We start from the raw sequence: 17,162 nt of genomic DNA, 5'->3' as shown, positions 1-17,162 counted from the left end.
GATCTTTACTAACCCGGCTTTTGAAAAAAAAAAAAAAAAAAAAAAATCATTGAATTTTCAAGCTTTTATCTAAAAATTCATTGTTTTATTATTGTTTTTTCAAATATACCATTAAGATTTCTAATAAATTTCAGAAAAATCATTCGTAATTACTTTTCTTCAAAAACCATCAATAAAAAAACATGTTTTTTTTAATACAACATAATTTCTACCATAGATCATAGTTTGTTAACAAATAGGGAATGAAAATGTTTCAATTTTGACTAAAATCAAAATCAAACTGAAAAATGCAGGTTTATGATTTTTAAAATACTAAACCATTGATTTGTTGATTTTGTTTCTTGTTTTCATGGAAAAAAAATTGTTAGGTTGTAATGTTTTTATAACCATATCTATCGTTAATAAACTTTCAGTATCATGTTTAATGTTTAAACTTTAATATACAACATAAATATCTTTACAGAACTATTATAACATACTTTCATATCAAACTTATTGGTAATTAAGGAGGTTTGCGAGAAAACCAAAACCTAAAATTGCAAAATAGATCCAAAACCTTACCAAAAACCAAAAAATCTAAACATAAGTTTTGAATTTGAAAAGACCAAATCATCTTAGAAAACCAACATTTTTGTTTTTGTTTTTTGAAAAATCAAGTTTTATTTTGTTTCATATTTCGAGGAATTTACACACACACACACACACATATATATATATATATATATATATATATATATATATATATATATATATATATATATATATATATATATATCACACTAGTGTCATTTTGCAAAATAAGAATAATTCATAAATTATTTTGCAAAATACTAAATTTCACATTTTTCAAGTTATGTTTAAATTATTTAACATAATGTTGTATGGTTCGTGGGTTTTTGCAAAAAAAAAAACATAATTTTTTTTTGTGAGTGTTCGTCTTAATTATATGTTTGGTAAATGTGATAGTTATTTGAATCGTTATCTAGAAATCTTTATGTACCTAGGGCAATCTCTGGATCGATTTCATCTAGAAGAGATACTTTATGTGTCAGTTGATCTTCAACCTCAACAAGATCCAACTCTGGACGAATGGCTGGATGGCATGTTCTTAATGCAAAAAGACCTTCAATCAAGAACTGAACCCTTTTGTCTATCTCTCCCTCATGAAGAATCCCACGAAAAGGCTCAAGAATACCTGGATAGCAACAGAACAGCATTAGATGAAAAAGAATGAATTAAATAAATGGACAATGTGGTTGTGGTCTTTGAAGATAGGAAGGTTAAAACAAAACGACAATAAATTAACTCACCATGGAAGGCTTTGGGAGATAGATCCCAAAGTATTGATCCACATTCTGTAACAAAACCAACAGCAACCTCCACGCTATCATCAGTTGGATTTTCTAGTAGAATTGTGAGTAGTTCAAAAGCAATAAGCTCATGAACTACCTGTTGATTGACCAAATGAGCTATAAAACTTGACCGAAGCAAGCAATTGAGGCTGTAAAAACACATAGTGTCAGTATAATCGTAAAATAAACTACTACTCGATCTCAAATAAAACCAAGAAAAAGAAGATGATGATTCGTACCTTGTCGTTTCGCTTATATGCCCTTTGAAGCTGCAAAAGAATCCTCTTCAGAAGAAGGTCTCCGACTTCTAGGAATTTCATGTTTATAATAGCAACAAGTGCTGCAAAAACGTCTGTAGATACAGGAGATGCCAATTGGGATTTCATACATGATCGACAAAACAGTCCTCTTCCCCTGATTAAATTTTCAGCGAACAACTTAGGGATGATATACTTGATATTTTTTGCATTCACCTTGTTCATCAATTCGTTTATACTCTTTCTTAACGCATCACATGTCATTCTTTGATATTCCATGCTACTTTTATCTTGAAATTCACTCATCATACGAGATTAACAATCACCTTGATCGACAACAAACAGCGACTTCTTGCTTTGATCGAGCCCTAGGTTTTCCCTCTCTTTCACGAAAACAAATTTGAATAACCGATTTTGAATCATGGGTATAGATAGAGGTTGGTTAATTAAGTATAAAATAATCTTCGATAATCATTTCACTTTCCATATAAGTATTTCTAAATCTTTATCTCTTCATTAGGTTATACCCAAGTGAAACCTCTATAGGTATATTTAAAATTTTTATATAGATAAAAAAATAATAAATGTCAAAAAAATAGTTATCGATTGTAAATAATTATGAATTAATTTGTTAAGCAAAATAAACATAATAATATTATCTCTAAATATTATTAAAAGAGAACATTGAATTCTAAATTGAAGAAATCAGGACCATTGATTGCATTTCAATTATATATTTTCAACCTTTGGATTATTTGATGACATCATCTTTGTCAACCAATTTATTTTTGTCAATAGATTTTATAAAACGTATACTACGTTTTAAATTAGAATTTCATTAATGACACTTAAAATCTCACCAAAAATAAAATGAATCAAATTAGGAATTCTATTAATGACAATTAAATATCACCAAAAATAAAATGAATTAAATTAGGAATTCTATTAATGACAATTAAATCTCACAAAAAATAAAATACAAAAATACCCCGACTCCCTCAATTCTTTACATAATATATTTAACTTAAGTTTTGTAGTGGAGAAGAAAATGGGGGAAAACATTTTGTTTTGATTTTTACTTAACGATTTAGATTTGTAGTCGAACGACTGAAATTACAAATACATCAGATAAAGGTAAGAAAACAAGTAACTCAAATTTCACTTGACAACTTTTTAGTCATCTCATATATGCTTATTTCTTGTTAACTAATATTTGTAATATTTATCGATATTTATGCTAAAGTTGTGACAACATGAAAATGATTGTTACTCAAGTTGTTTGATTTTTTTTTAGATTTCTTGTAGGTCGAAATTGGAGTTGACGAACAATAGAAATGGTCGAATTCGTCTAGGTTCTTGTAAACGTAAGTAAAATATATTTTGATTTTTATGTTATGAGGGTGTCAAATTTTGTGGTTCGAAAATTAATTGTCATAGTTGTGCTATTTAGAAATTTGAATCGGATCTTTCTGTGGGATTCCCTATTTTTTTCATACTTTTGACGAATTGTTCAATAAGTTGATCAATCAATTATAAACGATAGACTCATACACAATGTATGTCATATCCTTTGCTTTTGGTTATTAAAATCACAAATTTGTTTTTTTTTTCGTTTTTTTTATGTGTTAGGATTTGAGACCTTGATTTGGATACTTGGAAATTTTGTTTGGTCTACCTGTCTACTACATGTTCGATGAAATGCTTAAGGGAACAATATTGGGATAAATTTGCAGCCCGGTTTAAATTACTTTAAAAATATATTGGTTTAAATTACTTAAAAAATATACTTGTCGATTTTTGTTATCATTCACAGTTTAAATTTGTATGTTTCTCCTTAAAGTTTCATGTTTCATCCCTAATAGTTCTTTGTTTATGTTTTAGTTATAATGTCTTCTTTGACCCTTGATCACATTGGTTAGTTTCTCATACTAAGTTTTATTTGAAAATTATATTTAATTGCAAGTTATTACACTATCTAATACCCCAATAATCTCTAATATTTGTATAAGATGGTGACAATTATTATTTTTTATTGCAGCTTCTCTTCATATTGATTATTGGATGTGGTTTGAGTTATGGAATGCTGCGACTGAGGGGATTCCATATTGTGGGGTGTTGGAATTCATTACAGAAGGAGACATGATTTATATGCCTTATTGGGTATTGATGGAAACGTTTAATTCTTGCTCATGTAGGTCGATAAATATTTTACAATATGTTCATTTAACCTTATATTAGGACCGTTTTTTGGAAAAAAAAATTGCTTTTAATATTGAACTTTGAAAAAAAAAAGTTAATATATAGCATCATACTCTCAAAAAATGACTTTTTTGGATTATTTTTAGTTGATATGGAAAGTTATATTTTTTTGTATATTGAAGCTCATTTAAACGAGTGCTTTCTGGAAAAAATCATTAATAGCATTAAACTTTGCAAAAAAGTTCATTAATAGAATCGTAGTTTCAAAAAATGACTTTTCCGTATTCTTTTTGGCTAATCTAGAAAAAAATTATTTTTTTGTACATTAGATCTAATTAATAGGATTTTTTGAAAACATTTTATTAATGAAAAGTACATTTTCATTATATATATATATATATATATATATATATATATATATATATATATATATATATATATATATAAGTTATATTATAATATAAGTTTTTAAATAAGACATAACGAGATTATCACCTTATAAAAATAAAAATAAGATAGCAACCAATTAATTGATTCTTTATTTCAATATTTCATTGTTATCTTTAAACGATTAATTATGTTCTAAAGTTTTGTTATACGAAAATTTTGTCAGATATATAAAAGTAATCATGTTTTAATTTTTCAAATTATAAAAGTAATCATGGTTTATGTTTTTCATATATGAAAATCATATTACGAAAAAGAGTGTTAGCATCTACCCGTTTTAAAATAAATTTGACATATTATTTTAGTTTTTAAACAGATATTTTGACAAAATAACTATTTTTTTAGGATTAATGTATACTTATATATGAATAAGAGATGATACAAGAACAATATATTACATGTTCTTGCTAAGAACATATGAAAATTTGCATTCATAAATAAGTCTCATTTTTTAACTAATTTGCTAATATTTATTGCAACACACCCTCCCTCTAAACCTTAAGCCCCTAAATAGTCGTCTGAAACTTATCATCAAAAGAAACTATTTGGTACCGTTGCATCACTAATAGTCAAAATAAATTATCTAGAGATTTGGTCCAAGGTTTCCTCAATGTCCGCATGAAGATGACATGTTACCATTCAAGATGATAAGAAAACAATTTCTAATCAAATTATGTTTCACGATGGCAATCAATAAAACTTACGGAGAAACAATTCCAAATGTAGGTATTTATCTCCCAGAATTGGTTTCACGCATGGCCAACTTTATGTGGCATTGTCTAGAGGGATATCGCGTGCCAATACAAAAGTATTAGTGAACTCTGACGAACAATTCAACGACAATGAATTTTATACATCAAATATGGTCAACAAAGAGGATATCATTGTTCTGTAGGTATTTATCTTTAAGAATCGTTTGGAGGCAAGCCAATTTTATATGGAGATGGCTTTAAACAAATTCTTCTAGCAATACAAAGATGCAATTGTTCGGATACTGTGCATGCATTATATTTGTCTAAATTACGTCGTGATGCATCATATATGGAGATGGCTTTATTTTGGTTGTATAACTAAGATTTGGATGAGACAAAAGCATTCGATGAGTGGATTGTTAAAATTGGTGATGGAAATATTGGCGGCCCTAATGATGGTGAAGCTGAAATTGAATTCCCAGAAGACATTGTTGTTCGCTCTATAGGTGACCATATTCATTCAATTGTATCCATCATTTATCTATCCTTTGAAAATCATCTTGATGATCAATCATATTTTCAAGATAAAGCTATTTTGGTCCCTACAAATGAAGAATTTGATGCTACCAATGACTACATTTTAGGATTGATGAAAGATGAAGGGAAAACATATGAGTTCAAATTCTTTATGTGATACAGAGTTACCAGGTTTTTTTTTTGAGGAATCAATTTACTCTTCAGTTGTGTTGAATGATTTTAAGGCATCTAGAATTTTCAACCATAAACTTACACTAAAAATAGGTGTTCCAGTCATATTACTTTGTAATATCGACCAAACCAAAGGACTATACAATGGTACTAGATTATAGATTGTTAGGCTTGGAAGAAACGTCATTGAAGCCTGAATCATATATGATAGATTCTTTATGGAGACTACTTATATACCTTGCATGAATTTAACTCCGTCTAATGAAAGAATCTCATTCTGTTTTCAGCGGAGGCAATTCCGTATAGTAGTTTATTTTGTTATGGCTACTAACAAAAGTCAATGACAATAATTATCAAATGTTGGATTATACTTGCATAAGCTTGTCTTCACTCATTTTCAGTTATATATTTTTTGTTTCTCGCGTCACAAGTGAAAAGAGATTGAAGGTACTCATATATTACGAGGAAGGTTGTCCAACTAATAAAACAAAAAGTTATGTTTACAAAGAGGTCCTTCAACTATTATAGATATTCAAGTGTTTCTTTGTTTTTTTTTTTCAAACATTTAAATGCTAGCAATAATGCTAAGTCTGTTTATGTTACTTTATTTTTTTATAATGCCAACTTTTTATATATTTATATGTACATTTTTATATGTTCCCCGCGTTTTACGCGGGGTCATAATCTAGTTAGGATATGATTTTGTATTTTCAAAATTAAATTGAATTTGATTTGTTACCAAAAAAAAATAATAATAATTATAGAAAAATGACACGTGTTAAAAAGACATTCTAATAAACTAAAACTTATTATTTTTAAGTTTCATTTATTAGAAGAAATGGATAGATTAAACTTTGGACTTTCAATCGTTTTTCATTTATTTATTGTACAGATATAATTTTATAAATATTAAAATATTGCATAAATTTTAGGGTTATTGTCACTCTGGCCCAACTATCTTTCGTATATTGGTTTAAATGGTCCCTCGTGACTATTTTTTGCTTTTAAAGGGATTATACTTGTAAATGACCGGTTAATATGGGACTTTAACCCACAATCGAAGGTAAAAGAACTTTTTGACTTGCCAACTAAGCAGCTTACTCAGCATTGAACTGGAGTCGTGTACTCATCCTCCACTTAAGCGTCTAACTAACCTTCATTAATTAGCCATTATGTCTACCAACCATCCAACAACCCGTAGAGGACAAGGAAGAGTCGGTGGTGGTGGGAGCATAAAGTCTTCTTCACAAATCTTTGGTGCTTAAGGTAGCAGAAATCGAAACCTTTTTACCCTAATAAGCCAAACACGATTTCGACCAACACCCTAAAATCTATCAATGTCGGCTCCACCACCTCCCTCACCTGACTCGATAAATTCTAGAGAGTTTGTTAACCTCAGCGACTTGCATTCGATTTTTTGCAACTGTGGAGACAAGATTGTTGCCAACCAGATCGAGATGCAGACGCTCAAAGATCAAGTGGGTAAAGATTTCATTGTATGATGTGTTGATCACATCAGTCTACATCACAAGTTGGAAGATCATGAGAGGAAGTTAAAAGCGATTGCTCTGGTGATGGGCGGCATCATGGTGGCAATGCTTGGGATGATGATGGTTGGGGTCAAAGTCCTTATGAAGCTTGGATAAGATGCTTTGGGTACAATATGAAGCTAGGATAGTTATGGATTTTCTGTTCTTAGTTTTTTTTGTTCTTTTGGGTTTCAGATATAACGATCATGTTAAAAGACATGTGTAAATGACAGACATTTTGTGCGTATGTTAAGTTTTTTAATGGAAAAGGACCTGAGTAGCTCCCAGGCGTTTTGTATCATAGTACATTTGACCATTTTTAGTTTGGTTGTAAGATCAGGCAAGAACAAGAATGATAACATATGTTGGGTTGTTGTACCCCACGTGCGTTGCACGGTGAGGGTATTTTTGTCATTTGATGCTTCTAATGGCTGTAAATAACCCTGGAAGACCATTTTGTTTTCTCTTTTTCAAAGCAACTGTGATCCTTCATTTTGTTTTCTCTTTTTCAAAGGAACTGTGGAGTGAGATTCAAAAATTCGCACATGAAGATTGTGTGTGGGTGTGGAAGTCCAGCAATAATTCGCACATCGAAGACTGTCAATAACCCTGGAAGACCATTTTATGCATGTCCAAACCAGGTAATTGTATTCATATGTTTAGAACCCTAGTTTGATGATCGGTTTTTTAATGTTACCTTAATTTATGTTTTAGGGACCACGATCAGGTTTCATTTCTTGGGTGGATGAAATAAAATGCAACAATGAAGACATAATTTTAAGTGTACTCCTGAGGTCGAAGAAAAACCTGCAAGCAGAGGTGTTGAAGCTGAAGCTGCTTTTACTTTGTAGTTGGGTGTTTTTTTTGGGTTTAATCATTTATAAGTTGTAATCAAATGTACTTTAATCATTTATTTGTTATGTACTTGGATTGGTGAATTAAGAAGACTATGTAGTTATGTGATGGTTCATTGATGTGTTGTTGTGTCATTACCCTTAATCTAGTCAAATAAAAGCAATTGTTAATGTTCTTGGGTTGCTTAATGAAAATACCCTTACTTACAAGGACCACATTCTTGTGTCAATACCCTTACTTACAAGGACCACATTTTTGTCCATTAAGCACACAAATAGCACATGAAAATAATGGGAATTGACTGCATGCTAGGTGAAAAGTAATAGGAATCCGAAAGTCTTAAAGAAGCAAAGCATGATAATATTACAAACCATTGTCAATGTAAACATACTAACTTCACACAAACAAGTAAATATCAAACCAAACAAACAAGTACAACATAAAACCATTGTCAAACATACCCATAGGAAACCATCAAATTATACCTACTCATTAAGGTCTACCGGGTTTGCACTAGTTTCACCTTTCCCATCCTTGGTCTTAACCTTCTTTGCAAGTTTCTTTTTTATGATCCTCTCAGATTTTTTCCTTTTACCACCAATTTTTGGTCCACTCCTTCCTTCATAACCTGTAGTTGGTCCACTCCTTCCTTCACCATCTCTAGTTGGTCCACTACTTCCTTCACCATCTTTACCCTTGTCAACTGTTTTCCTTTTCTTGACCTTTAGTTTCATGCTCCTTTGCACCCTTGACCTTTCTACATGTGGCCTTTCAACTTTGGGACAAGTAACCTTGTTATGCCCTGATTGTCTACACACACTACACAAGATTATTTTACCTGCCTTAGACATAGTGTGCCTTGGAAGCTTTTTTGATGCATCTCTTCTTCTATTAACCTTTGGTCTACCTGGCATTCTTCTTTTCAATGGTGGTAAGGGTGGTATGAAATCAGTAACTGGCCACATGTTGCTGCCATTCATCCCATGTATATGGTATTTGTAAGTGTTCTTGTAGAAGGCAGCATACAACATTGGATCAACATAAGTGGCTACATCTCTATTCAAATATGATATAGTAGCTACTGAGTGCACACAACCATACCCATTAAGTTGCCATACTCTACAAGTACAAGTCTTCTTGTCAAGGTCAACAGCATATGATTCTGCCAGGTTTTTGGTTTTAAATTGGTTAAGACCACTTGGTAAAACCTACCAATACCTATTAAACCCACCTTATTAGTTAGTATGTCACTTATATTAAAAGTGTAAAGACTATAAAGTACCTTTGAGATCTTTTCAATTTATTTAGTAGGAGTGTTATTGATGGGCAGGGTTTGTAATCAGGCCATGAACAACCTTTCATCTTCAAATTGTACAGCCTCTCCATAACATATAGTCTAATCTCCTCTAACATGGTGATGATTGACTTTTTCCTTGCATCCCTGATGACACTATTAAAGCTCTCAAACAATCCATTTTCCACTGTATCACACATCTTTCCTTCTTGAAAGAATGCTCTACTCCAAGATTTTGGGTTTGTTTCCATAAGGTAATCATAGGCTGCAGGATTAAGTACTTGAATTTCCTTCATGGCAGCATTGAATAAAGGCTCAGTGGATGCTTTGCTTGCCTTCCAAAACATGTTCTCATAGTATACACCACTAAATCTTTTCCTAAAGTTGGCTACAATATGCCTTGCACATTGCCTATGTTCAGCAATAGGAAGCACTTCCTTAACAGCCTCTAACAACCCCTACATAATAATAGTCATATTTTAAACATCATGTAACTTAATTGTGAAATATATAAAAGTTGTAAGTATATGACATACCTTGTGTTGATCTGACATCAATGATAAACCAAAACCATCCTCTAGATGAAGGTCATCTTTTAGATTTTCCAAGAACCATTTCCAATTTACTTTGTTTTCTACACATACAACTGCCCATGCAATTGGGAATATGTGATTATTAGCATCCCTTCCTACAACAACAATTAGCTCCCCTGAACATAAACCCTTTAAGAAACACCCATCCAAATTTATAATTCTTCTGCAGCTCCCTCTCCACCCTTGCTTGAGGGCATCAAAACAAATGTAAAACTTGCTAAAATAAGTCTTACCATCTGGCATAGCATTGACATCTATTTTGACTGTTGATCCAGGATTTGATCTTCTTATCTCCTCACCATATGACCATAGCTTTGCATAGTGATCCACTAATGTTCCCTCAATCAACTCAATTGCATACTTCTTAGCTCTTCTACACTGTCCCATACTTACATCTATCCCAAATTTCTCTTTAACCTCATCCCTAAGGCGCCTAACACTAACTTTTTGTTTCTGTAAGAATTGGGTGGTGTAATGGGTACCTATCCAAGCATAGTTGACAATTGAACCTAATTTGAAGTTTCTTGCATAATTATGCTCGTTTATGAGACTCTTAATTTGGAAAGATTTTTCCTCACTCATCCAAGATGCCCACAATCTAAACTTGCAAGCACCGGAACAACATTTCACTAAAAGTCTCCTGCTATCATTTTTCTTGTAGCATAACTGATAACCATTTGCAACAGCATAGTTACACAACATGTGTTTCAGTTGTTTAGGATTCACAAATCTCATACCTAATACAGGTTTCTGTTTTTTCCAATGAACATTGTCATTATAAATAGCTTGCTCATTAGATATTACTTCATCATCGACTGCATGCTCATATAGCTCTTCATGAGGAGGACTGTTAGGGGTAACTTGGTCATTTGGGCACAGTTTGCTCAAAAACTCATCATCTTTTGTCCTATTCATAGGAATACATTCATCAGGTTCATTGTCAACTTCCAAGTCAATGCCATCATCTTCCTTACCTTGCCAATCCTCCGTACTACCTTGCAGATCCTCCATATCACCTTGATCATTCTCAACTTCAATGTTAATGTCATCACCTTCCCCATCTTGCAACTCTTCCCTAGTGCCTTGCAAATCCTCCGTAACACCTTGCCTATGACCCAACAGATCCTCAATTTCAATTCCATCATCCATATCTATACCACCTTGCACTTCTTCACCAACTTCAATTCTATCAGACAATTCATCTAATGAACTGCATATTTCGCCTTGCTCCTCAAGGATCCATTGATGTACATTAACACCAAGATGGTCCATGTATAAATTAATAACACTACCAGAAGCATATCCTACTTCGATGAAGTCCATATAGTCTATATCAGTAGCTATTAACCTCAATCCATCAGGGAACACCACATCGGGCATGCAAAAGTAAACATTGATGCATACCTCATTAGCGAATCTTTGAATGAACCCCACAAACTCGTTCTTGTCCATTCCAGCAAAATCGACATCATCGAACATTTGTTCTGCACCATCTGAGTAACAAATAGCGGGGTACCTCAAAAAAATTCCGACAAAATGGAGATCTATCTTCATGTAGACAGCCATAGGATTGATTATGTTGGCCGATTTCAGGGAGGAAGAGTTTAAGAAACGGATTCATGTCAATCACGGTTTGAAAAAAGTATACAAATGCAAATGGTAGCATAATAAATGAAAGGGACAGTTGAGAGGGTTTAAACGGATATAAGTTTCATTTAGTGACATAACACGTGGCAATGACTTGGCATATTTAATCTACTTGGCATTGAGGTGGAATAAGAAAACGTCCTAGTCAGATGGGTGTGACCGGTTGCACCCTTCAAATCTAGAAATGTGACCTTTTAAACCATAAAATGACAAGTATAAGCCCTTTAAAAGCAAAAAATAGTCACGAGGGACCATTTAAACCAATATACGAAAGATAGTTGGGCCTGAGTGACAATTTCCCTAAATTTTAAATATGATGATCACCAAAAATTAAACTAAAAAATATATAAATATAATGTACAATAATTATATCATAAAAAATAAAAAAAATAAAAAAACTTATACCCTGGATACTAATAATATTAATAGTATGATACCTAAAAATACTATAATTTAAATAGTAAATGATAAAACAAAATGAAGTCTTTAAAATAAAATTGTGATTTAAGTCTATTGATACTGATTTTTATTTTATTTTACTTTTATAAAAATAAAGTCTCCGTCAGTTTTCTTATTAAATGAATGAATGGAGATTAAATCCTCATGCATAATATATCAACAACATAAACATAAACATAACAATAACAATAATTTCATTTTACCTTTTTTCCAATCCTATTTAACTCCTGTCAAAATAGTTTATTTATTTATTTTAATTGAATCAGTTTTAGCATTATCGCCCACAAAACAACATAGGCTAAAATTCCTGAGTAATTAAGAAAAAATCTAAAATACCAATGCACTTTTAGTAAACTTGCTACAACATAATTAGTTAATACAAATAACACAAATTAAATGACATGATACAACTTATAATTTTTACATTGCATGTTCCCATATTTATTGATTGCATAAATGTTGTCTATGGATTGCATCAGAAACTATAGTTTCAACATGTCACCAAGTTGTGAGTTGTGTTGATCCATGTATAAACCTCAACAAATTTTCCATGTTCTTTTAAGCTTTTTCTGAAAATTGATCTCTCAAACATCCCATAAAAAAATATTCTTTAAAAACAAAACCTGGAAGAGGATCTTGATGAAGATTCGAGAAGAGGAAGTGGTGTCTTCTTCGGTGAGACGGATGTAAGCCAAGACATGCCAAGGCAAGGCGTCAGTGCCGAGGAGATGCGCGAAGAATTTGGTGACATTTCGGAGTTTGTTGGTCTCGAGGCGGTGGATCATGGAGTATTGCTGAACAAAACATTTTTCAAAGTTTTCTTGAAAGACTTTGTTGATCATGCAAAACCTTTGACCTAAAAGACCATAGTAACGAAGGTATGTTCTCTCTTGACTGCAGCATTCCAGTAGCATTATGCATAGCTCCATCTGTACAACCAAGTCCAAAACCAAGGTTTTCGTTTTACTTCTATCAATTTTGAAACGGAATGGAATGAACGATTCCATTCCATTGTACTAAGAGAAAATATTTGTTTTTCTTATCTTACCTCCTGTCCGGGTTCGAGTTTGATTTTGAGGAGTTTATGACCGGCTTCTTCAAAGTCAACACTTGACATGATTGTTAAGTAGATTGTTCTTCGAAGATTGACAAGATTTGTTTCTGTTTCATCCCTAATTCTCATTTGCTCTTCATCTTCTGAAGATTCATCTTCATCTTCATCATCATCCTCCCCACCACCTTCTTCTTCTTCTTCTTCTTCTTCTTCTTCTTCTTCTTCTTCTTCAGATTCGTCGCCAAGAATTGTTTTCTTCAGGTCTTCATACTTGTTTTCATTCTCAATGAAATCAGGATCCATCTTGAAAACATCTATGCACAACAAATACTGTTTTTATACACTTTACACCTACATTTATTAAAAAAAAAAAAAAAAAATTATGTGCCTAGGGCAATCTCTGGATCGATTTTATCTAGAAGAGATACTTCATGTGTCAACTGATCTTCCAGCTCAACAAGATCCAACTCTGGACTTACAGCTGGATGCCCCTGTGTAGTAAAGTAAACATAACATGTTTGGAGATTAAATATAAATAAATAAATAAATATATATATATATATATATATATATATATATATATATATATATATATATATATATTTTAGTTGTAAATAGTAATAAGATATGACAAGATTTTAAGATTTTAAACCTGAAACTTGGCTTTTCTTAATGCAAATAGACCTTCAATCAAGAACTGCACCCTTTTGTCTATCTCTCCCTCATGAAGAATCCCACGAAATCGCTCAAAGATACCTGAATAATTAATTTAATTTGTTGAATATGTTAAATAATGTCAACAATGACAAATGAAAAGAACAATGTACACTTTTAGAAGACAAATAAGATAATATTAATACTCACCATGCAAACCTCGGGGAGATAGATACTGAAGAATTGATCCACATTCTGTAACAAAACCAACAGCAACCTCCACACTGTCATCAGTGGGATTCTCCAATAGAGTTGTGAGTAGTTCAAGAGCAATAAGCTCATGAACTACTTGTTGGTTGACCAAATGAGCTATAAACTTGACTGCAGCAAGTAATTGAGGCTGTGAAAACACTTAGTGTCAGTATAAATATAAAATATACTAATTCTCATAAAAGAAGTCAGATAGATGAAACAACTTGCACCTTGTCATTTCTCTTATATGCCCTTTGAAGCTGCAAGATAATCCTTCTGAGCAGAAGGTCTCCAACTTCAGGGAGTTTGGTGTTTACAACAGCAACCAGAGCTGCAAAAACATCTGTAAAACCAGGAGATGCCATTTGGGACTTCATGCATGATCGACAAAACAGTCCTCTTCCTCTTATCAGATTTTCAGCAAACAACTCTGGGATGATGTTTTTGATGTTTGTGGCGTTGACCTTGTTGACCAAACCATTTATACTCTTTCTTAATGCATCCCATGTCATTCTTTGATATTCCATACTGCTTTTATCTTGAAATTCACTCATCATACGAGCCAACTTAAATGGTGGAATATACACCCCTCCACTCTTTCCTAAATTAGTCATGCTTTCTTGCAAATCAGCTAGCTTTTGAAATTCACTCATCCGGTTTTTCTTTATCCCCATTTTGATCGCTTTTATGCTTTGGTTAGGCATCTGAATGTGTGCATCTTAATGAATTGATGTTTGGTTAGGCATCTTAATGAGAAAAATGACTATTTTAACCTTCTAAATTATTTTCTAAATACAGAATAAACATCATACAACATCCAATAAATCAGTTCAAACAAATTGGATTATGATATTTGGATTTACATGTTTCTTCATCAACAATCTCTTTGAAGAGGGCTCGTTTTGAATTTATTTTTGGATCATTGGGCTTCTTGCAATCTTGCTTCCAAAACATTGATGGACCTGTTTTATTGGTGGATATCTTCCATCACTAGCAACTTCCTGAACAAATATTTTCAAAAAAAAAAAAAAAAAAAAAAACATTTCAAGATTTTCAAGCAATCACAAACACATATTCTCAAGCAATTCACGGACATATATTTTCAGATTTCCATGTCTAGTATTCACAATTCAGCAAGAACAGATTTTAATAATTTTGAAGAGGTTTCATCAATTTTGAACTTTTTATTCATAGCAACAAAATCCAACAACAACAGAGCAGCAAAATTCGAGTAAGAACATAGCAGATTTGGGAGTTCAATCACAAGATACATCAACAAAATCAACAGAATTCAGCAACAAAAACAAAGTGAAGAAATATTTTTGGAATTCAAACACAAGATAACAAGTTTTAGGCTTGAAAAAATCGATTTCACAAAAATCGATCAGCCAAACACAAGAACACAACAATTTATTGATTTTGTGTTCAGAAATAGATTTATGGGAGGTATGCTTGAAAAATCGACCCATGGAAAAAAGTAGAAAAACATACCAGCGAAGATGGAGGCGGCGACGGCGACGGCGGAGGTGGACCGGCGCTGTAGGTGGTCAGACTGCAACTTGAAATCGGCGGTGTAGCTGAGAAGGATGAGTACCCGCTGGAAGTAGAAAGGGGAAGAAAAAAGAGGCGGACATTATATCTGTTTTTTTAAGGGCAACGGCATCAAAAGAAATCGACAAAACTTTAAAAAATGGTTAACGGTTTTTAAAAATATCAAGTTTAGTCCTAAGTTTAGAAAACCTTACAGATGGTCCCTGTGATTTCAAAACTTTTAACAAATGGTCATTTTTGTTAACTCCGTTAGCTTTTGGCCGTTAAGTGGAGGGTATTTATGTCATTTCACTGCCACATGGACCATATATGAAGATTTGCCTTATTTTTTTATAAAAAAATAAAAAAATATAATTATTTAATATTAAAGGGTCTCACACACACTCTCTCTCTCCCTCTCTCTCTCTCTCAATAAATACATCGTCACCATTGGGTGCTCAACCACCCCGATCTCCTTATCATCCTCCTTCGGCCCCTTTCTCCAAACTCCGCCTCCATTGTCGCTTTCTTCTCTTCCTTTCCACCACTACCACCGCTCTCTCCCTCTCATCCCTCTCCATAACCTCACCACCACAAAAACAACTTGACATCATTATTACTCACTACGTATTCATTGACTTCGTATCTACCCTAGCTACTTCCAAACCCGAACGCTAGGATCAGATCTTGCCCTCTGTCGTGATACCGAACTCGTTGGCCACATCATCCTCAGCCTCTACAGCAACCTCTTCCCCGTTATTGTTTCCAATTTCAAATCCATGTGCACTGGTGTCTCCGGTTACTACAAAGGAACGCTAATTCAGAAGATCTTTCCTAGTCAGCTTTTATGGTGGGACATCAAGGACAGAGGGATAAAGGAGAAGTAAAGCCACCGGTAGGTTTGGTTAGAATAAAGAGAGTGTCAACCCTATGGCTTGAACCTGTAGCTTGTTAGATATTTTGTTGATTGTAGTTCTGTTTTTGGAGAGTTGAAGTTGATACAAAATGGGGTTGATTTCAGGAATACTGATGGGGACTATATTTGGGATTGTGATTCTTGCTGGTTAGCGGCAGATGATGAGATATCGAAGCAGTAAACGAATTGCTTGTTTGGGTTCTTTGATATCTTTGTTTGGTTTTGATTAACCAATTTGATTGTTAGGGTCTTACTTTCACTACTGATTTTCATGATTTTGTTGATGTTAGGGTTTACTGTAATCTGTAATTAAAACATAATTTACCATCAGCAAGAGTTGTATGACTGCAATTAGATGTTTTAGTGATCATAGACTATGAATAAGAAATGGGTTATCAGGGGTTTCTTTTCATTGTTGAATTTCCATGCTTCTTGAACTAAACATGATGAAATGAAGAAGGGGGGATGAGATTAAAGTAATGTTGTTGGTTTGGGTTTTGGTGGAGGAGATTAAAGTGAAAAAGGAGGGAGTAAATTTGTTCATTTGACTGTATTATTCAAAAGGGTTAGGAAGAAGACGAGAGAGAGAGAGAGAGAGAGAGAGAGAGAGAGAGAGAGAGAGAGAGAGAGAGAGAGAGAGAGAGAGAGAGAGAGAGAGAGAGAGAGAGAGAGAGAGAGAGAGAGAGAGAGAGAGAGAGAGAGAGAGAGAGAGAGAGAGAGAGAG

General features: G+C 32.9%; 1 protein-coding gene, 1 long non-coding RNA gene and 1 pseudogene across 3 annotated transcripts; 1 reads left to right on the top strand and 2 right to left on the bottom strand.

The window, feature by feature from the left end:
* Nucleotides 1-992: 992 nt before the first annotated feature.
* Nucleotides 993-1,873, bottom strand: LOC145066938 (pre-mRNA-splicing factor cwc22-like). Its single transcript, XM_079014175.1, has 4 exons — nucleotides 1,592-1,873; nucleotides 1,450-1,501; nucleotides 1,311-1,403; nucleotides 993-1,195 (listed from the first exon to the last, which is right to left on the bottom strand). Exons 1-4 carry the CDS (start codon nucleotides 1,871-1,873, stop codon nucleotides 993-995), a joined length of 630 nt encoding a protein of 209 aa, XP_078870301.1.
* Nucleotides 1,874-12,347: 10,474 nt separating this feature from the next.
* On the bottom strand, nucleotides 12,348-15,850 carry LOC145066937 (uncharacterized; annotated as a pseudogene). The gene is made up of 10 exons (XR_013688809.1): nucleotides 15,836-15,850; nucleotides 15,733-15,746; nucleotides 15,484-15,631; nucleotides 14,955-14,993; nucleotides 14,223-14,682; nucleotides 13,951-14,140; nucleotides 13,739-13,842; nucleotides 13,475-13,577; nucleotides 13,081-13,400; nucleotides 12,348-12,961 (listed from the first exon to the last, which is right to left on the bottom strand). The product of XR_013688809.1 is annotated as an uncharacterized LOC145066937 (transcript).
* A 106-nt stretch (nucleotides 15,851-15,956) lies between these two features.
* Nucleotides 15,957-16,850, top strand: LOC145071452 (uncharacterized). Its single transcript, XR_013690479.1, has 2 exons — nucleotides 15,957-16,417; nucleotides 16,544-16,850. It is a non-coding gene; the product is annotated as an uncharacterized LOC145071452 (long non-coding RNA).
* The last annotated feature ends 312 nt before the right edge of the window (nucleotides 16,851-17,162 follow it).

This window comes from Lactuca serriola, chromosome 8, assembly GCF_051521515.1.
Source record: "Lactuca serriola cultivar US96UC23 chromosome 8, Lser_US96UC23_V15, whole genome shotgun sequence".
Lineage (NCBI taxonomy): Eukaryota > Viridiplantae > Streptophyta > Magnoliopsida > Asterales > Asteraceae > Lactuca > Lactuca serriola.
This window is presented reverse-complemented; position numbering and strand designations above follow the sequence as displayed.